The sequence below is a fragment of the Leucoraja erinacea genome, chromosome 21, assembly GCF_028641065.1.
Source record: "Leucoraja erinacea ecotype New England chromosome 21, Leri_hhj_1, whole genome shotgun sequence".
In the NCBI taxonomy this organism is placed as follows: Eukaryota; Metazoa; Chordata; class Chondrichthyes; order Rajiformes; family Rajidae; genus Leucoraja; species Leucoraja erinaceus.
This window is the reverse complement of record NC_073397.1, coordinates 17,242,624-17,265,193: the sequence shown is the minus strand read 5'-3', so window position 1 is coordinate 17,265,193 and position 22,570 is coordinate 17,242,624. Positions and strand designations below refer to the sequence as shown.

Genomic DNA, 22,570 nt, shown 5'->3' with positions numbered 1-22,570 from the left:
CGAGGAAAATAAAATGCCTCTTTTAGATGGCAATAAACATCTTACATTTAGTGATAAGGCAGCAGTCTAACTGAAGAGATGGAGATGCGAGTTGTAGTGTGCGATAATCTCTATCCAACATATGTATACTAGCTTGAAACATTCATACCCAGTATTTTTGGAATACAGCTTTAAGTGGGTTCACTAAAATGACTGCATTGTTGAAGAAACCGTACTTGGCAATTTTAAATAACTTGCTATTGATTTTCTGGAAATTTGGCAGTCACTGCACGTTGTTCGTCAGTTATTCTCAAGCAATACAATGTCATTCATTTTATATGTACGGAGATGGTTGATTAAACAAATTTGGGCCTTTCACACAGGTGACAATGGTGTAGGAATGCTGTAGCATCAGTGGTTCTTGATTGTTGAGATTCTCTTTTCCTCTTTGCTTCCACCATTCTAATCTTCTCATATGAGTGAGCAACACTTTTTATGCCGGTAGGTCAAACAGGACAATCCAATACTAGTTGTTTCCAGTGATGCACGTCAAGTTGGAACTGTGATGGGATGTTTGAGGAGTCTTTGAATCTCTTTTTCTGTTCAGCATGTGATCGTTTGCCCTCCGTCATCTCTACATCAAGAGCTGCTTTGGTATTCTAATATCAAATAATCTTCTGACATGTCCTGCCCACCTGATCTGTGATCTGATGTGTAAATGTTGAGGTGTTTTATTTTGGAACAGAATGTGAAGTATTCTACGCAGACAGGTCATATGACAGGGGTTAAGCTGTGTGGCATGTCTGCTGTACACTGTCCATGTCTCACAAGCATAGAGCAAGGTAAATATGACAACGGCACAATACGCCTTCAGTTTGGTCTTTAGGCCAATTCCTCTTTGTTCCCACACTGTACTTCAGTCCATCAAACACAGAGCTGGCCTTTGTTACATGGTTGTTGACTTTGTCATCAATGTTGACTGAACTTGAGAGAGTGCTGCCAAGCCCCTGACATTCACAAGGATGTTAGGTTATATGTATGAGGTGTTTGGTGAAGATTGGCGCATAATTTCTGTGCTAATTGTAAGGCGATATTTGCCACAGGCATGGGCAAAATTATCCAAGCTTTCCTACAAATTAGTTTCTAAACTTGCATTGAGTGCACAATTCAACAAAGAGGTGCGGCACAGTGGTGCAGAAGTAGAGTTGATTCTTCACAGTGCCAGAGACCCGGGTTCGATCCAGATCTCGGTGCGGAGATTGTATGTTTTCCCTGAGACCACGTAGGTTTTCTCCGGATGCTCCAGTTTCCTCCCACATTCCAATGACTTGCAGATGTATGGGTTAATTGGCTTCTGTAAATTGTACTTAGTGTGTAGGATAGAACTAGTGTGTATGGGTGATTGTTGGTTGGCGTGCACTTGGTGGGCTGAAGGGCCTGTTTCAACGCCGTATCCCCCCCAAAAAAATGAAGTCCCTTCAGCCTTTTCTCGTACTTTGGTTTTCGTTGAGCTTCCTTAAAGGAGTATGTCAGTCCTGTACACAAGATTGATCTAGTCTACTTTATTAGACATAGGCATCGGACCGCATTGCAAAGAACATCATACCAAAGATGGTAAAAACATTGTTCAGAGAGACCGTGACTGGGTCTGAAGACTCTGTCAATCTTTACTATGGCCATCAAATTGTCATAAAGTTGTCAGCTAACTGTGATGAACATTTTAGGGCATATATACTTTGCTATAGACACACAAAACAGCTTTAAAACATAGGTGGAAAGGGCAACATTCCTTCTGCTAGCTTCACAATTGACAACTCTTCAATCCTTCTGACATCCTTTTTCATCTTTGGCATTTGTACAGACATCTGCCCATCGAAACTCTCCCCTCACCAGTATCCAGCTATTACCTGGCAGGGTTTGTCCCACCCCTCCTCCCTGCTTTCTCTCCCCACCTCCTACGATCAATCTGAAGAAGAAACGTCACCCATCCATGTACTCCTGAGATGCTGCCTGACCGGTTGATTTACTCCAGCATTTTGTCTTTTTTTTTGGTGAACGGTCAGCTACAATTCCTTGTTTCTAAAGAAAAATTGATCTTGTTTTTCCTTTCTTCTATTTAGCCATACCAGATATTTTCTGGCAATCATTCCAGGCTGTGCAAAAACAGCGTTCAATAAGAGCCACAGTACAATATTAGAAGTAATACACAAAGGGTGATGGGTGCGTGGAATGAGCTGCGGAGGAGGTAGTTGAGGCAGGCACTATCACAAAGTTTAAGAAACATTTATATAGGTACAATGGACAGAATTGGATTAGAAGGATGCAGGCAACTAGTACTAGAGTAGAACAGGCATGTTGGTTGGCATGGAAAAGGTGGGCCAAAGGGCCTCTTTCCACACTGTATAACTATGAATTCAGAAACTGCCAGGTAGTTAAACGTAATAACAAACCGGGCACAAGGGTGGGCGGGGGTTGGATCTCATGACGAGGAGGCAAATGGCATAAAGGGGGGGGGTGACAAGGTGATGAAGCAGGGAAAGAAGGCTTTGGAAAATGAAAGAAAGGAATCTAAAGGGGCTATTATGTGAAACTAATTAGCCAGGATCAGATAAACGTAAAGCACTACGGCGGGCTACGTGATCCACCTAGTTTGTGCAGGCCATTTCACAAAAATGCTTCTTAACTCTGCAGAACAGGCAGCATCTCTAGAGAGAAGAGCTGGGTAACGTTTCCGGTCGAGCCTTATATAGTCCACTCAGCCACCAATTAACCATTCTACATTTCCTTGGATTTCCAGTTTCCTGACAAAACGTCTTCAGCGTGTGTGTGTGAACGGAAAGAGCTCCAATTGGCATCCAGTGTTGAGTGGTACACCTCAGGGCACAGTACTTGGCCCACATCTATTTTTGCTTTACATAAATGACATCCATGAAAAAGTCGCAAGTACGACCAGACTGTTTGCTGTACCGTCCAATTAAGTCAGCTGATGATGAAGATGCTCTCCAAAAGGATCTCGATACTATGGTTGAGTGGTCACAACAATGGGGCATGCAGTTCAACCCTTCCAAATGTAAAACCATGCGTGTCACCAGAAAGAGGAATCCAGGCAAAACATCTTACAATATACTTGGTGCCACCCTTGAAGAATCCAAACAAACCAAGTATCTTGGCACCAAATTGCAGAATGATCTGCGTTGGAATGGTCAGACTCATCATGCAACGGTGAAAGCAACAGGTGTCCTAAACTTTCTGAGGCGCAACTTTCATCATTGTTCACCTTCTGTCAAGAAGAATACTTCATCCTCGTTAGACCTCATTTGGACTACGCAGTTGCAGCATGAGATCAATACACAAATAAAAAAAAATATTCCATCGAACGTGTCCAAAGACAGGCTGCTCGATTTGTTACTAACACCTATGAGAGAGAAGCGAGTGTCACCAAACTTCTGAATTCTCTGGAGTGGAACCCTCTCCAAGACAGACGTGAAGCTCACCGTTTGACCTGTTTTTACAAAATGTTAAATGGTCAGCTTAACATAGATTACAAGACCTACACCAAACCCAAACAAATTAGGAGCAGACGAGGGCATTTGATCCAATTTGTGATCCCAGCTACAAAGACAGATGTGTACAGCAATTCGTTCTTCCCCCGCACAATTAAAGCAAGGAATAATCTCCACCCTACTATAGTTACCCAACCAGATGCAACTAAATTTAAAGTAGCTCTTTCTTCCCAATAATCCTTTCTGGCTTAAGTCCTCCCTCCACCACCTCCAGTTTAAATTCCATTTGGAATATTTTGGAGGACCAAGAAACCAAGAACCAAGAAAGATCCATCATTTATTTATTTGCCTATGTACTCCACAATTTGAAATTTGTAATAGAAGAAAATCACATGTGGTTAAAGTGCACATTGTCAGATTTTAATAAAGGCAATTTTTATACAAAAAACCCCCCAGCAATTGCATGGCAACATATACGGCACAAGGGGAGGCACAGTGGTGCAGCGGTAGAGTTGTTGCCTTACTGCGCCAGAGACGGGAGTTCACTTCCGAATATGGGTTTACTTCTATACGGAGTTTGTACGTTCTACCCGTGACCATGTGGGTTTTCCCTGGGTGCTCCGGTTGCCTCCCACATTCCAAAGACATACAAGTTTGTAGGTTGATTGGCTTTGGTAAAGATGGTAAATTGTCCTCAGTGTGTAGGACAGTGCTAGTGCTCGGCGTTTACTTGGTGAGTCAAAGAACCCGTTTCCACGATATATCTCTAAACTAAACATGTAGTGACATGTACAGGGGAATATCCCTCAAATATGGAGAAATACAGTTCAACACAGGGATTAGAATGAGGATGTGGGGCCATGGAAGCAGATTGGTTGGCAATGACAGCTATGTTTTCAGGTAAAAATGGAAAATGATGGAGACTCAGCAAGGCAGGTAGCAACCGTGGAAAGAGAAATAAAATCAGCTTATCTGATCAGACATTTTGCCAGAAACGAGGGAGGAAAAACAAGTTGCTTTTAAGCTGCAGAGGGGGGTGGGGGGGTGGGGGTTGAGAAAAGTGGGCCGTATGGGATATCTGCCATAAGGCGAGGTTACGGTTGCCATTGGGAAAGGCAGTAGAAGGGAATTTAGTCAACATTTTATCAAAGACATGGGAAACCACTGAGGGCGAACAAAGCCGAAAAAAGGCAAAAGTCTCATGGAAAGTGAAGCAGAACTTCAAGGTCGGCATCCTTGGAAGAGAAGTGGCAGTGCATTCAACAGCCAATACATAGAATTGGTTACAATAACACAAAGAATGCTAGTGGTAGTTGAAATGTGACAGACATGGCTCAAGGGTGTGCACAAAGACTGTTATAGAAATAGAGCTTTAGGTTGTACACATGGATGAGACGCATTAACAGTTGGTCGGCATAGCAGAATTGTATAAAAGTGGCTTTAGTAAGGTACATGGAGCTTCAATATTTACTTTTTAGATAAGAATTCAAGGTCTACTGAGAAAAAATGATAAAACTTCATGCTGGCTATATAGACAATAGGTGCAGGAATAGGCCATTCAGCCCTTCGAGCCAGCACCGCCCATTCAATGTGATCATGGCTGATCATCCCTAATCAGTACCCTGTTCCTGCCTTCTCCCCATATCCCCTGACTGCTATTTTTAAGAGCCCCATCTAGCTCTCTCTTGAAAGTATCCAGAGAACTGGCCTCCACTGCCCTCTGAGGCAGAGAATATATAAATCTTACAGAATTTATATTTTGGGTTACTTTGCTCTCAGAAGGTTACACATGGCTTAAAGATGCATCTATTGCCTAACTTGATGTGTCAGTGGCATTACACAAATCTTCCAGTATAAATGGTAATTTTTTATCAATACAGCTCTGAGTAATCAAGGTATTGCCAATTTCAATTTAATTGTGGTATATGGTTCAGAAGCTGATGCATTCCTCGACTGATTTAAAAAAAAGTGAAAATGCTGAAAGTAGTAGAAATCCAAAGTGAACAAAAAATGAAAACAATAATTTCATCCCCTTTTGAGAAGATTCTGACTGAAACTGCATTCAAGGTCAAATTGTATGTTTGCATTTCATCAGATCTAACTCCAGGAAGCAGCCCAAGCAATGAACAAAATTAATCAAGATATCGGCAGTTAAGTTCTTCCTGGAAATCAACAATATAAAATTGTTACATAAAATCAATATAAGCTTTGAACTGGTGTTTGATGCAAACTAGAGAGCAGCACAGAAAGAGGCAGAATAGTCAAAGCTATGCAGCACGGAACAAGGCCCCACTGTCCAACTCGTCCGACCATATTGCTTAACCAAAGGAGTTTCCTTAGCATGCACCTGTCCATATCCATCCAAACCTTACACATCAAAGTGTATTTTAAATGTGGCAACTGTACCTGCCGCTACCAGTATCTCCGGCAGCTCAGTCTATATAGGCACCACCCTCCATGAAAAAGCTGTCCCTCAGGTCACCTTTAAACCCAAGGTGAGTACAGGAGCTCTCAGTTTCCAGTTCCGGTCCAAGGCGAATGCACGCTGTTATCTGGCAACTGAACGATTCTCTCATCAGCTGGAGTGCAGTCTTGACCACACATCTATCTCATTGGATACCTTTAACTATACTCAGACTTTATCTTGCACTAAATGGTGTACCCTTTATCTGTGCACTATACACCGGCTTGTTTTGTAATCATGTATAGTCTTTTCGTTGACTGGATAGCACGCAAGCAAAAGCTTTTCACTGTACCTCGGTAAACGTGCCACCAATAATAAATTAAGCACATATTTCTGTGCAATAAATGGTTTCCTCATTTATTACATTTCAGCAGCAATTACATTTCAAAAGCAAGATTTCTTTAAAGTAATCCAATGGAACGCAGATAGTCATGCTGAGACCCAAGTTTAACATCGCATCTGAAAAGTGGCACCTCCAACAGTGCAAAGCTACTTTAGCACTGCACAAGTGCCAGCATGGAATGTTGTGCAGTTCTCTAGTGGGACCAACTCGCAACCACCTTATCTTATTGTCATGGTTTAATTAATTGCAAAGCAGAAAGAAATTCAGTTTAAAAAAAAATCTGAGTCCATATCGCCTCCTAACAAGTTGGCCAGGCATATTCTGAACAAATACCTTGCTTTATGTTCTTCAGTGCCTGATAATTAAACAGCAGTTGTTCTCTACTCTTAACCCGACTCCTGCTGCTGATAGTAAGCACTATAGATCACGGTTCATTTTCATCAGAACTAAAAAAGGTTCAGTCCTCAGGTTTCTTGAGTTTTATTAATCTGCATTTCAATTCTGGACAATAAAATAATTTAAACTACTGCCTCATTTCAACCGATTCAGATTAGTACTGTTCTATCATTTCAAAGTCCCCAATGTCATAACATTGACAAACAACTCTGTGTAGAAGCAGTGCTAAATATGATTGTCTTGAAGCAGTCAGGCTTCCACTGTTGTATTAATTTGTACATGCTTCACATTGGTTCTGTTACATGAATTAAAAGCTTTTCAGAACCGCAATGCTTATGAAAATGATATGAATATATAGATAACTCAAGATGGCTTTCACCAAATGTCTTATAAACATATAAACAAAGAAAATAGGTGCAGGAGTGGGCCATTCAGCCCTTCGAGCCAGGGCTCAAAGGTTATACAGGCTATATGATCATGGCTGATCATCCAAAATCAGTACCCCATTCCTGCTTTCTCCCCATATCCCTTGATTCCGTTAACCCTCAGAGCTATATCTAACTCGCTCTTGAAAACATCCAGTGAATTGGCCTCCGCTGCCTTCATTGGCAGAGAATTCCACAGATTCACAACTCTCTGGGTGAAAAGGTTTTTCTTCATCTCAGTCCCAAATGGCCTACCCCTTATTCTTAAACTGTGACCACTGGTTCTGGACTCCCCCAACATGGGGAATATTTTTCCTGCATTTAGCCTGTTTCATCTCTGAAGAATTTTATATGTTTCTATAAAATCCCCTCTCAACCTTCCAAATTCCAGTGAATGTAAGCCCAGTCGATCCATTCTTTCATCATATGTCAGTCCCGCCATCCTGGGAATTAACCTGGTGAACCTATGCTGTAATCCCTCAATAGCAAGAATATCCTTCCTCAAATTATGAGACCAAAACTGCACACAATACTCCAGGTGTGGTCTCACTAGGGCTCTGTACAACTGCAGTAGACCTCCTTGCTCATATAGTCAAATCCTCTTGCTATGAAGGCCCATCTTCACTGCCTGCTGTACCTGCATACTTACTCTCAGTGAGTGACTGATGTACAAGGATACCCAGGTCTCGTTTCACCTATCCTTTTCCTAATCTGACACCAAATTCAGATAATAATCTGCCATCTTGTTCTTTCCACCAGAGTGGATAACCTCACATTTATTCACATTAAACTGCATCTGCCATGCATCCACCCACTCGCCCAACCTATCCAAATCGCCCTGCAGCATCATATCATCCTCCTCGCAGCTCACACTGCCACCCAGCTTTGTGCCACCCGCAAACTTGGAGATGTTACATTTAATTCCTTCAACTAAATCGTTAATATATATTGTAAATAACTGGGGTCCCGGCACTGAGCCTTGTGGCACACCACTAGACACTGCCTGCCATTCTGAAAAGGACCCGTTAATTCCAACTTTTTACTTCCTGTCTGCCAACCAGTTCTCTATCCATGTCAATACCCTACCCCCAATACCATGTGCTTTCATTATGCACACTAATCTCTTGTGTGGGACCATGTCAAAGGTTTTTTTTGAAAGTCCAGATACACCACATCCACTGGCTCCCCCTTATCCATTCTACTTGTTGCATTTTCAAAAAATTCCAGAATATTAGTCAAGCATGATTTCCCTTTCATAAATCACTGCTTTCCAAATGCACTGCTATTACATCTTTCATAATCGATTCAAGCGTCTTCCCCACTACCAATGTCAGGCTAATTGGTCTAAAATTCCCTGTATTCTCTCTGTTAAACAATGAGGTTACATTAGCTACCCTTGTCTTTGTTAAGCACCTATGTTAAATGTAAACTTACCCAGTGAATAAGAATCCACCACAGTTCTTTTCTAACAAAAAAGCAATAAGAATCTCTTGTATAATTGCAACTTCTGTTTCAAATTCTGTGAAGGAACTGAACCCCACACACACCTGGGATTGTGATGTTGTGCATTACAAGGCGAGTCTACGCAGTATCACACAAATACCATGTTATTGGCAAGACCTCTGCCATCAGCAAATGAGAAAATGTGGCAGCATATTTTTACGTCACCCGTAACAAACCTTCATGTAACACAGTAAACAGGTGGAAAATAGTGCAATATTTGGCAAAGGGAGCCCAATTACATTTTTTTTTTAAAGAAAACCATGCCCCTTTGACTCTGGAATGTCTATTCCATTATAATTTCTGATTCATGAGCAATAAATAATTTGTTCAGAACCCATTTATTTTAATTTGGTTGAAGAAAACTCTACACTAACTCACTGCTTCATTTGTTTACCATTAAGTCTTAATGAACAACAGAAAGCCACCTGAGTATTTCCTAGTTAGGGTTTGTGGTGATTATATAAGCCATAGACATTTTTACAGATCAGTTTTAAACCAAGAAAAAATGTTAAATCAGCAAGTAGTTCCCCAAGCAAAAAGATGTATCAACATTTTAACCTTTCATGGTCCCTACTTTACAATTGTTTTCATTCAGGGAAACAAAACACTTCAATATCTCCCCACATTCATTAATTTTCATCAAGAACAACCCTGAATTGATTTAACTTCAAGTCCTCCAAATGAGCAAAGTGTCTCGACATTAAATGGGTTCCACAATAAGAGCCCGTAAACAATGACATATACAACCCGATGTCTGAGGGAATGGAATAGAATACTTTCTTGTCACTTGTGACAAAGCAGAGTGAAATTTTTTGCTTGCATACCCAAGGTGTACAAATAGCGGCCAACCATGGCGCTGACAAAGTTACAAAATATGCCGGCTCCTCCTTTGTCCCGTCCCCCCCTCGCCCACAGCGGCTTCCCCATGCCGTATCCTCCATTGTTCATTGTTCTCCCTCCATCACCCACTCCTGGCCTTCCCCCCATTGCCCCATTGTCCATTGTTTCCCCCCCCCCCTCCCCCATGCTGGGTCCTCCATTGTTTCCCCCCCTCCCCCCACGCCGGGTCCTCTATTGTTCTTTCCCCTCCCTCACGGCGGTCCCCCCCCCCACGCTCTCATTGACCGCCGGTCGAGGCTTCACTGCCACGGCAAGGCTTCAACACCGTCAAGGCCCCATCATCGCAAGCGTATATTTTTGGTCAAGGTATTAGGAGTAGTCCGACCCTTTCTGGATTGAATTTTAGATGAGCAGATAACCAGAACATTAGTTTAAAGTCTGATGTGAGCATTCCATCAGTATGGCACTGGATTCTAAATTGGGACAGGGAATCCCAACCATCTGATTCCATTTTGAGAGTGGCTGCAAAAGGTGTCAATCTAACATTTAATTAATTTTACAGAACCTATAACCATAGACTTGACCTTGCATTTTTCTCACTTTTTGTTCACCCTATCTTCCCCCATCAAATACAAATCAACCATGCTGGTACACTGAAAATATTATTTATAGAAAAACACCTACAATCATTTTAAAAGCATAAGCTGGTGGATTCCAAAATAGAAATATAACATTGAATCTAGTTCAGTGATTCTGAATGGCAACAGGTCCTTCGGCCCAACGCATCAACGCCGACCAGCGATCACCCAAATACTAGTTCTAGCCCTACACACCAAAGGACAATTTACAGCAGTCAATTAACCTACAAACCTGAACATCTTTGGGATGTGGAAGGAAGCCAAAGCACACGGAGGAAATGCACGAGGTCACAGGGATGACGTGCACATGCAAACTCCGTACAGATAGCACCTGTTGTCTCAATCGACCCCGGGTCTCTAGTGCTGTCAGGCAGCAAATCTACTGCTGCACCAGTGTGCTGCACTTGAGCATGTTTATGCAAACTAATTGCATCCCAACTGAATATATATTTGCTTTGATGACTGATGTTCCAATTTGAACTCTTCCTGTATTTTCTAGATTAACTTTATGTTATTTTTAAATTGGTTAAAAAACTGAGGCCTGTTATGTAATAAACGTTAATAGTCAGGTGGATGGACAAACTAGAGATACACAGGCTATGTGGGAATATATAAAAGAAAAAAAGGGGGGAGATAAACTGAGATACAAGACACTGTTGATGCTGGAATCAGGAGCCAAAAAACAAAGCTGCTGGAATAACTGAAGTAGACCAAGTAGCATCTGTGGAGGGACATGAACAGCCAGTGAGTTGAGTTGGAACCCTTCATCTGGCCTCACCTTAGTCACCTTTAAGGTTACAATTATTTACTAAAGCAACAGATATACAAAGAAACAAACTAGCATCGTACAGACCAAGCACCCTCATAGGTCTACATTTTAGCAACAGCACAATTTTGTACCAATTCGTTTCAAGGAAAAACAAATCGACTCTCAGGGGAAAGGAATGCAAAAGCATGGCTTCTGCAAACACTTTTAATACACATGGGTAAACTCAAGATGAACGACGGGTTGGTACAACCAGGTACAATAGATGTAGATTTGAGGATTCCACTATCACCAATATCCACTATTCCATATCCACCAGTCCAGAGACACAACCTTGCCTTTGCATTCCCCGGAAACAGATTAGACCTAACCAGCCCAATCTTTATTACGCATCAAGCAGTGCCCTTGAAGAAGGGAAGAAGGGTCTTGACCTGAAACGTCACCCATTCCTTCTCTCCAGGGATGTTGCCTGTCCCGCTGAGTTACTCCAGCATTTTGTGTGTGCCATTAAAGAGATGGTGGTGAGGCACCATTTCCCACATTGATCTTTGTGGTCCTAGTCATAGGTGCAATCATTTGTTTCAGGGTAGCCCAGGCAAGTGATTAAAATTTTACACCTGTTTCTACTTTCAATGTTCTCGCCAATCTGTGAACCCCATGGGCAATCACTACCAAAGTGTCTGCCCACACACTCAGTACAACTCTCCTACACTTGTCTCCCGTACTAAGTCACCCCAACCTTTCCCTCCCAACTCCAGTCCCGTCCCGACCCCCTGGGAAACTGAAGGGAGCGACAATCAACTGCCATGGATACAAATAATGTCATACACAAGAAAGGGCAGATGCTGGTTGACAAAAAGTGAACATACAGTGCTGGAGAAACACAAAGACGCAGCAGAATTCTGGAAACGTCATCCCGTCACCCATTCCTTCTCTCCAGAGATACTGCCTGTCCCGCTGAGTTAAAGAGTGCCCACGGAAGACTCACGAGTCGCTACGGTAAACTCACGGGCTACTACGGTCTTACAACAAGTTTAAAAGTTTAAAATTTTTACTTCAAGAGTAAATTTGACTTGTGGAAATCTTTCATCATGTTGAGAGATTTTCACGAGTTAACAAGTTTCCCGAGTACCTGCCATTAGCGTTACGAGTCGCTAAGTTACGTCCACGAGTTCCGACGTTCCCCGCTACATTAATTCTACGTGATTACCACGAGTTTGATTTGTTTTAAACTCGAGGTCACTCGTGGGTGGACTCGCACCAGGAGACAGGGAGCTAACCCTGCAAAAGGTAAATGCCCCCACAGAATGAAAGAAACCAATGTAATTTCAACCACCCAAGATTAAGTACCGTCACAATTCTTTCGAGGATTTATTTTCCTGAAAGGGCAAATCTCTTGTGTTCAGACATCAGAAACTTGTAGCCAAACAATTCTCCAGGGCTCTTTGCCCAGTTTGACAATTCGAAGTAGCTCCATATCTCCAAAATCACTGCATTTCAGATTAAATCATAATACCTGTTCAGATGGGTCAAATTTAAACCCACATCTAAGGAATTAATCCACTGCCCAAGGCAACACAAATTCATACAACTTACACAACTTGCAGATTCGTAAGACCTTAATGTGCACAAATTGAGTGAATATTTCTTAAAGTAACAAGCACACTAAATTAAATTCATTAGCACTGAACCATTTAACATGTTCCTAGGTTTCAAAAGATAATACATAATTGGAAGTACCAACATTTGTTGTTGAACATTCAAGCAATCTGATTTAAGCAAACTTACCCCCATTCCACCACGTGAGATTCATAATCCCAGTATTCTCTTGGTTTGTGTGTATTCACTTCAGTATAAACTCTGGCCCTGCTTGGCACAGGTCCTGCCATGTCTTATTGGAGGAGACCGGAGGCAGATCAGAAGCAGATGTTGAGCGGTTTAACAGCTGGGGGCAAGCAATTACTTTTGGTGTTGACAAGCAATGGAGTGGGAGGGGCCTCTCTTAGATCACACTTTTTCCACTGTTAAGAGAACACAAATGTTATAGATTAACAGTGGGCATCTTTACGAGTTTTGCTTATTGTATCCATTCCTCAAGACACGTTTGTAAAACTATTCCATTATCAACAGAAAAATACATGCAACAAGTTTCAAAGCACTCAGTAAAATAGACTGAAAAATGACCAAGAAACAATCAATTACAGGCCACAGGCAGGCAGAATTGGTTGTGGTACATTTGTACTTTAGGCTGTTGGTTATTCAGTAGGTATTACACTGCATATGTTCCTATTGTCCTTTTTATTGATGTGCATTTTCAAACCTGATGGGAGGTATTAAAAATACATAAAATTAGTCTTAAAGGCAGTATCTGGACGGTGTCCGAATGGCAACAATTCATATACTGGAGAGGACCTGTAATGTGCTGAATACATTGGCTATAGACTGAGCATACCATTCTTGAATGTATTCAAATGGATTTCAAATATACTTTAATGAAGTAACACCAAATAAATCCGCCACTGTTCCACCTTTAACTTTTAATTATTTTTCTCAAAAGAACACCGTCTTGAAAAAGTTGCTATGTTGACTTTAAGTCACAACGTCATTAAAATACTGTACCATATTCAAGTACTGAAATAGAATTATTGTTCCCACACCATATGGCAGCCTTTAAAAAAAAATAATTGATTAGAAATAAACCACCAATGCCAGGGAATAGAAGAGTTTCTACAACAAGAACACTGACTGCTGCACACAGAGCAGATTCAATCTTTGAAATTATAACACATGTGTATACTACAGAATATAAAACCCCCCAAAATCAATTTAATTACATAACATTAGAATACAATTCAATCTTCCCTTCTATTATTTGAATCTTTTGCAATAAACTGGAGAAAGGGAATGTTAATTTCAATCTCCCATTGAGAGAAACACATTGACAACAGGATCACAAAGCATAGCCTTTTATAAGGCACAGAAGGCGACGCGAGTCTTGCACCTGTACTAGTGCTTTGAACGCACCATCCAATTAGCGCCACTCCCACTCTTTCCCCATAACCTTTATCCAGTATATCTATTTATTTTGAATGTTACAAACCAACTCACATTTCAGTCTCTACAAGGAAAATTGCCCCATTTCTCCTCTGCTTCAATTGCTGATTTAAATGATGTATTTTAGTTAGCAATTCAATGAACAGAACAACACTTCCATCAAAACCTTTCATCATTTCTACTAACATATTGCCTCCTTAACTTTTTCTGCTCAAAATGCAATGCCATCTTCTATATTTTCTCACCTCAAATTCGTAGACGACACCTCCATACTGGGCCGGGTATCAAATAATGACAAGATGGAGTAGAGGAAGGAGACCGAGATCCTTGTAACCTGGTGCCAAGACAACAACCTCTCCCTCAATGTCAGCAAGACAAAGTAGAAATGATCGACTTCAGGAAGTGGTGACACACATACCCAGGTATACATTGATGGCGCCAAAGTAGAGATGGTTGAACCCTTAAATGTTCTTTGGAATAAATATCACAAGCAATTTGTCCTGGACCCGCTTCATTGAACCAATGGCTGAGTAAGCAGATCAACGCCTTTACACCGTTAGAAAGCAAAGGAAGTTTGACATGTCCCTAACAAACCTCACCAACTTCTACAGGTGCACCGCGGAGAGAATTTTAATCAAGATGCATCACAGTGTGGTTTGGGAACAACTCCAACCAAGACAGCAAGAGAGATGTGGACTTAGCCCAGCCCACCATGCAAACAAACCTCCATCCATTGACCATCTGTACTTCATGCTGCCTCGGCAAGGCCATCAAAATAATCAAGGACCAGTCTCATTCCGGTCACTCCCTCTTTCCCCCTCTCCCATCAAACAAGAGATACAGAGTTTGAAAAGCAAGTTCACACTTGATATTTATTCTTTTATTCTGTTCGAAATAAAGAATTAATTAAAAACAAATTAAAAAATGCATACAGTACATTCAGAAAGTATTCAGACCCCTTCATTTTTTCCACATTTTGTTACATTACAGCCTTATTCTAAAATGGATTAAATTCTTTTTTTTTATCATCAATCTTCACACAATACCCCAAAATAAAAAAACGAAAACAGGTGTTTAGAAATGTTTGCAAAGTAATTAAAAAGAAATAAGTGAAATATCACATTTACATAACTATTCAGACCCTTTACTCAGTACTTTGTTGAGGCACCTTTTGCAGCGATTACAGCTTCAAGTCTTCTTGGGTATGATGCTACAAGCTTGGCACACCTGTATTTGGGTTATTTCTCCCATTCTTCTCTGCAGATCCTCACAAGCTGTCAGGTTGGATGGGGAGCGTCAATGCACAGCTTTTTTCAGGTCCCTCCGGAGATGGTCGATCGGGTTCTAGTCCGGACTCTGGCTGGGCCACTCAAGGACATTCACAGACTTGTCTCCTGCGTGGTCTTGGTTGTGTGCTTAGAGTCATTGTCCTGTTGGAAGGTGAACCTCCGCCCCAGACTGGGGTCCAGAACGCTCTGGAGCAGGTTTTCATCAAGGATCTCTCTGTACTTTACTCCATTCATCTTTCCCTCGATCCTGATTAGTCTTCCAGTTCTTACCGCTGAAAAACATCCCCACAGCATGATGCTGCCATCACCATGCTTCACCGCAGGTATGGTATTGGCCAGGTGATGAGTTTCCTCCAGACGTGACGCTTGGCATTCAGGTCAAAGAGTTAAATCATGGATTCATCAGACCAGAGAATCTTGCTTCTCTCATGGTCTGAGAGTCCTTTAGGTGCCTTTTGTCAAACTCCAAGCGGACTGTCAAAAAAGGCACCTAAAATTCTCAGAAAGCAAAATATCATCGACATGCAAAAAATACCAAACGTTCCTGTACAAAATACAAGCAGTACTATTCATTACTCCAATTAGAGGGCAGCCCTAGGAATGGTCTTTAAGTAGCAGAGAACAGCTATTGAGATACACTCTTTATGTAAATGTTAAATACAAAGTTTAAGGAAGTGCCCAACAATAAAGCTGTACAAACGCTCAGGATTTTTTCCAAAAGCGAGTATGTTTGGGTGTAATTGAAAATACATTTAATTGAAAGGATAATTAAAAGTTTAAAGTCTGTGACCAATATTTGAGCCAAGTCAAACCTCAACTGCTTTAGCCCAAACCTTGACTACATAATACCCATTCAAACTAATATAATCATCACTAAGAATCGATATATACTCGTCCTTATTCCCAATGCTATTAATCCCCTATATCTTATTGCCAAATGTAAATTTGATGGCTCTACACAACCAACTCTTTTGTGGGTAATTCAAACCACCACTTGGGACAATAACCTTGCCACTGAGCTACTAAACAGGCTGAGCCAGGGTTACTACACTTTGATCAAGATCAGCTCCTGCACTTGCTATTTTCCTGCATGTGCATAGAAGTGCAGAATTGTAGAATTTTGTTTTTAATCTTTGAAATTCCAAACAAAAATAAAGTATAGCTACTTAAATGCACATATTAGCTAATTATGAATGGTAGAAATTAGGAAAGATGTTTTAGTACAAATTCAGCAATTAAAACACCAGCCGTAGTTATGTTATATTATTACATGACTGAAAATTGAACATACGGGCCAATTTCTACAACCAATTTTATTTTAAATGAACTATCCTATAACCTTTTGCCTCCATTTTCTTACCAGTAATTGGGAACCTAATTGAGAAATAGGAATGCTAATCAGTTAGCAGCATCTATAAATATTATAGTCTTATAAATATTATAGACAGTTAACAGTCGTTGCTTGACTTGCGAAATAAACACAACTTGTAATCATAGGTATTTATTTATTGTTTTCGGTTATGAAGAGGGCAGGCTGTTAAATTAACTGCTTGAAAAGTTGCAGGATACACGGCACACTTTTAATTGATTCTCAAAAATGATTCTCAAAATCCCAAAAGGGGGCAAAATGAAAAGATAAGTAAACACTGTCAACTCCACCTTAGCTTTCTCCTGTATACCTCTGTCATCATAAAAGCAATCCTTCAGAAAATTCAATTTGGACAACTCGGTCTCAAGAAATGGCTGAGAACACAGGAATCAACTGGACCTTGTGCTAGGAGCGACTTGCACTCCAGAACTAGTTGCATCTTTAATCAAACTGTTCCAAAATGATACAAAGGTGCGCAACTGGTATCGACCTGACCTAGTTATCTTCAATCCACAAGCAGGCCAAGTCAATTCAGCTAATTACTTGTAGGAAAGAACTGTAGATGCTGGTTTAAATCAACGGTAGACATAAAATGCTGGAGTAACTCAGCGGGACAGGCAGCATCTCTGAGAAGAAGGAATGGGTGAAGTATCGGGTCGAGACCCTTGTTCAGACTGAACTTCAAGCATTTTTGTGTCTACCAGCTTATTACTTCCCAATTCAAATACTCTCAATCATCAACATGATGGAAGCTATTAACAACAGTGAACATGGAAAAGGAGCTCCAAGAGTTCCATATTGTGTGAACAAACCAATTACCTTAAAGCCACTTTCTTACGCTAACCATTTTTGCTTTAACTTTGAAAGAATATCAGTGCTGTTCAAGAGGCACTTATTCTTCCAGTCTGCCCACTGTACAAAGATTAGAATCATTCTTTCCACAAAACAAATTGGAGGTCAATAATCCCAGCCTCTGGACATCAAAGAAGTTCCACAGGGTTGTATCAACACAATATTCACGATTCATAAATTATCTTGCCTACTATTATAAAGTTAGAAGGAACTAGACCAAGTGGGACCTGTTGGGCCCCGTTCCCCCAACGCAATATGCCACCACTCACCCGTTCCCCAACGCAATATTCGACCACTGACCCATAGCCCCTCATCCTCTCTCTATTTAAACTTTGAAAAAAATGCAAGCACTTGGTACCAATTCCACTTCCCCTGCCTTCCCCAGAACTTCCTCCCCTTCCAGTTCAGCCTCACTCTGCCCCCTCCCCCTCCTGTTCAGCCTCACTCTGTCGGGATTAAGTGTTCTATGATTGCAAATGAGATCCCATTGTGATGTCGTAGCTGTAACTGCCAGCAACTGGCACTGAAGTGTTGAAGTGATTCTTTCTCAAACTGGATTTTGCAAAATTAAAAATGTGATAACTTGTAAAATATTACATCAATCTGACAAAACCTGTCGAAAACGCACGACAGGACAATTGTGAGTAAGGTGGTGCAAACATTTTAGCACTATCGTGTACCGTTTTGGCGTAATTTCAGGATCTTACACGCACGCACACAGGCAGACATCCAAACAAGATGAGAGTGTATTGGGGAATGGGGAAATGAGCTGCAGCTGCGCAATTGGGGGCTATGGGTGAGTGGTATTGTGTTGGGGGTACGGGTGAGTGGTGCAATATTGCGTTGGGGGAACGGGGCCCAACGGGTCCCATAAGACCAAATGGGACCCGTTGGGCCCCGTTCCTCCAACGCTATTTTGCACCACTCACCCGTTCCCACAACGCAATATTCCACCACTCACCCATAGCCCCCAATTGTGCAGCTGCAGCTCATTTCCCCATTCCCCAACACTCGCTCCCCTTCATCCTCCCTTTTCTCTCCCCGCTCCTCCTCCCCTCCCCATCTCCTTTCCCCTACCCTCAGTCACTCCCTATCCTCTGTCACTCCCACCCTCCCTCCATTACCTCTCTCCCCTCCCTACCCCTGACCCATTGGGCCCCGTTCCCCCAACGCAATAGTCCACCACTCATCCGTTGAAATCGACCTATTAGAGGAAAAATGCATCTTCAATATACATGTCTCTCCCCACCCCTGAAAACAATTGCATTTAAGTGACATATCATCCATTCTGCAGGTATGCAGTTATAATCAAATTTATTCTTATACGTTAATTCTATATGATATTTTACTGTTATTTCAGGTGTCGATAGTTGGTCCAGAATACTCGTTGACAAGATCTTACACAGGACTACGGAGTACTTGTCAAAGAACTGCCGTCTTTGGTCTGAACACCCTGTACATCTCACACATAAAACAATGTAAATTATGTAAATCTTACCATAAATGACAGAAATATAAAGTGTTATCCTTGTTTATGAATTTTGATGTAGAATTATTTAAAATTGTGTGGATTGATGCAACATACTGCTAACATACAAATGTGTAGTTATGAGATATTCACATTTAAAAACTCAGTAGCTCGGGTGGTTGCGAGCGGCCGCCGGGACCGGACAGCGGAACTGCAGCTAGACCCGGGGCTCGCAGGTGACCTGGGAACTGCAGCTAGACCCGAAAGGTCCTGGTCCCTGTGCAAAAAAGGCTGCGGACCCCTGGACTAAACCAAACCCTCGATCCTGTCCCGCCAACATTTTCTCAAACTTTAGTAACTCAAATGGTGGTGCGTCTTCATTGGCACGTTAACCCAAATATCATAATAAATTGGTACGTAAACGCAAATAACTCAAATATACGTTATATTTTCCTCAAATATATGTTAAATTAAAAATTCATGTCTAAAGCTCGCGCCTCTACATCAATGTAGGTATGTATACACTACATTTCATTTCACTAATATAGAATGAAAAAATATCTTGCCATGTGTTCATTGATACTTTATTCACAATATTAGGATTTCAGAGAGAGAGAGGTTGAATGAAAGAACAAAATGGTTCAACAAAGTTAGAAGAGATCACAAGAAACTAGAGAAATATACCCATGTGTGTATTTATATACATATATATCACACATATATACGCATATATATATATACACACACATATATATATATATGCACACACACACATATATACACACATATATATACACACACATATATACACACACATATATATACACACACATACATATATATATATATATATACATACATATATATACACATATATATATACATATATACATATATATATACACACATATATATATATATATACATATACATACATATATACACACACACATATATATATACACACACATACACATATATATATACATACATACATATATATACACACACACATATATATATACATACATACATATATACACATATACACACACATATATATACACACACACACACATACATAGTGGCTTGCAAAAGTTTTCATACCACTTGAACTTTACCACATTTTGTCACGTTACAACCACAAACGTAAATGTATTTTATTGGGATTTTATGTGAGAGACCAACACAAAGTGGTGCATAATTGTGAAGTGGAAGGAAAATGATACATGGTTTTCAAATTTTTTTACAAATAAAAAACTGAAAACTGTGTGGCGTACAAAAGTATTCAGCCCCCCGAGTCAATACTTTGTAGAACCACCTTTCGCTGCAATTACAGCTGCAAGTCTTTTTAGGTATGTCTCTACCAGCTTTGCACATCTAGAGACTGAAATTTTTGCCCATTCTTCTTTGCAAAATATCTCAAGCTCAGTCAGATTGGATGGAGAGCGTCTGTGAACAGCAATTTTCAAGTCTTGCCAGAGATTCTCAATTGGATTTAGGTCTGGACTTTGACTGGGCCATTCTAACACACGAATATGCTTTGATCAAAACCATTCCATTGTAGCTCTGGCTGTATGTTTAGGGTCGTTGTCCTGCTGGAAGGTGAACCTCCGCCCCAGTCTCAAGTCTTTTGCAGACTCTAACAGGTTTTCTTCCAAGATTGCCCAGTATTTGGCTCCATCCATCTTCCCATCAACTCTGACCAGCTTTCCTGTCCCTGCTGAAGAAAAGCATCCCCACAGCATGATGCTGCCACCACCATGTTTCACAGTGGGGATGGTGTGTTCAGGGTGATGTGCAGTGTTAGTTTTCCGCCACACATAGCGTTTTGCATTTAGGCCAAAACCTCAATTTTGGTCTCATCTGACCAGAGCACCTTACTCCACATGTTTGCTGTGTCCCCCACATGGCGTGTGGCAAACTGCAAACGGGACGGTGTTAAGAGACGATGGCATTTGATTACCGTGGGGAGGTAATTATTCCCCCCCCCACCCCACTTTTTTTTGACAAAACGGGAAAAAAAACTGGAATGCATATTTCCAAAATAACATAAGTGGTTCTCTAGTTCCCAATTAAAATCATGCTCTAACCAATTCAGCTAACATAATACAAACAGCATTCCCCAATTCATCAATCGCATTATATCCAATTCAGGATATGGAAACATGGAAATAGAGGGGGTTGCACGCAAGGTCATCAGGTCAAAGGGCGTGACGCACGGAGTAGCTCAATCTTTCTGGAGTGCAAGGCAGCTTCCGGCATACACTAATAACACACGAAACACGTACGTTCTTACCTGTTTGAAACTGCCAAAATGGTCAATTTTTGCGCTGTGAAATAGGAGTAACCGTGAGAGAAAACCGACAAAATCACTGCTACACATTGACTTGCGAAAGAGCAGCGTGCCGGCGGATTGAGGGCAAGTCCCAGCCCATGACCCCCCGGGGCTGGAGTCACCCTCCAGTCTGAACCCGACCAACAAGGTGCAAGCGGCCGAAGGAACAGATCCCCCGGGACAGTCCCCACTCTCCCCCAGGGGTCAGCGATGTCCGGCTACGGACTAAACCCGCCAACGTTCCCGTCAGCTGCAGCAGAGTTGGGGACAGTCTAGTCCCTCCGTCCACCCAGAGTCACTGACCGCACCGGACCCCGACATCGGGGTGATTCAACCCCCGACCCCCAGCACCACACGGGCAACTGCTCTACTCTAGACCGCAAGACATTGAATAGAGTTGTGAACATAGCCCAGATCATCACACAAACCAGCTCGTCCCCCATCGATTTAATTAATACCACGCTGCTGGAGGAAAGCAACCGACTTAGACTCAAACCCCAATAATTTTCTCTTCTCCCTTCTCCCATTGGACAAAAGATACACAAGCTTGAAAGTACACCACCAGATTCAAGAACAGCTTCTTTCCCATTATCAGATTCTTGAACAAACCTCTCATATGCTAAGGATGAATTTTCAATCTTCCAATCTACCTCGTTGTGGCCCTTCACTTTTTAAAAATCTGCACTTTTGCTGTAGCTATAATTCTGCACTGTTTATTTTATCTTTTATGCTACCTGGCGCACTCATGTAAGGAAAGATTTGTACAAAGTGTTTCACTGTATCTCGGTACATGTGGCAATTCTAAACCAATGTACTATCGATATCATTGTGCTGCTTTGCTGCTGTTCAAGGAAACCATTTTGAAGTGTAACAGGACGCAAATCAAAAAGTGGGTGAGTTAGCAAATGGTGGTTGCTTCATGGGTGACAACTTGTGTTGCACTGCACGACAAACTACACTTCAGAACTGTCTTTCAGAGATGCATTCTTAAGTATTTACAGGGCCTAGATAGATTTTTGAACTAGAGGGATCAAGGGTTTGGCAGTTCTGGCGAGGAAATGGGCAAATTCAAAGATCACGTAGATCAGGAGTATCCGGGGGAGCCCCAGCCCGTAGACAGGGGACCCGCCCAGAAGGTTCAGCTCGCCCCCTGGAGACTGAGGCCTTGCCCGCCCGGTGGGCCCAACTTAAGCACCATGGATAGTAGAACCGCGACCCACGTTGGAAAACGGAACCCGCCCAGAAGGACTAACTCGCCCGCCTTGGATTCAAGACCCGCCCGCCACGGACAGAGGACCCGCGGACCGGACCCACCCAGAGGGCACAGCTCACCCACCTTGGAC

At 41.7% G+C, this 22,570-nt stretch overlaps 1 protein-coding gene across 2 annotated transcripts in view; it reads right to left on the bottom strand.

Annotated features, from left to right (window-relative positions):
• The window catches only part of LOC129707311 (casein kinase II subunit alpha), a 79,782-nt gene that overhangs the window by 37,273 nt on the left and 19,939 nt on the right, over positions 1-22,570 (bottom strand). For both annotated transcript variants that reach the window (XM_055652251.1, XM_055652250.1), the window contains exon 2: positions 12,646-12,878. In XM_055652251.1, the coding sequence (XP_055508226.1) occupies positions 12,646-12,746 (101 nt within the window). In that variant the 5' untranslated portion in view covers positions 12,747-12,878. The remainder of the gene's footprint in view (positions 1-12,645; positions 12,879-22,570) is intronic.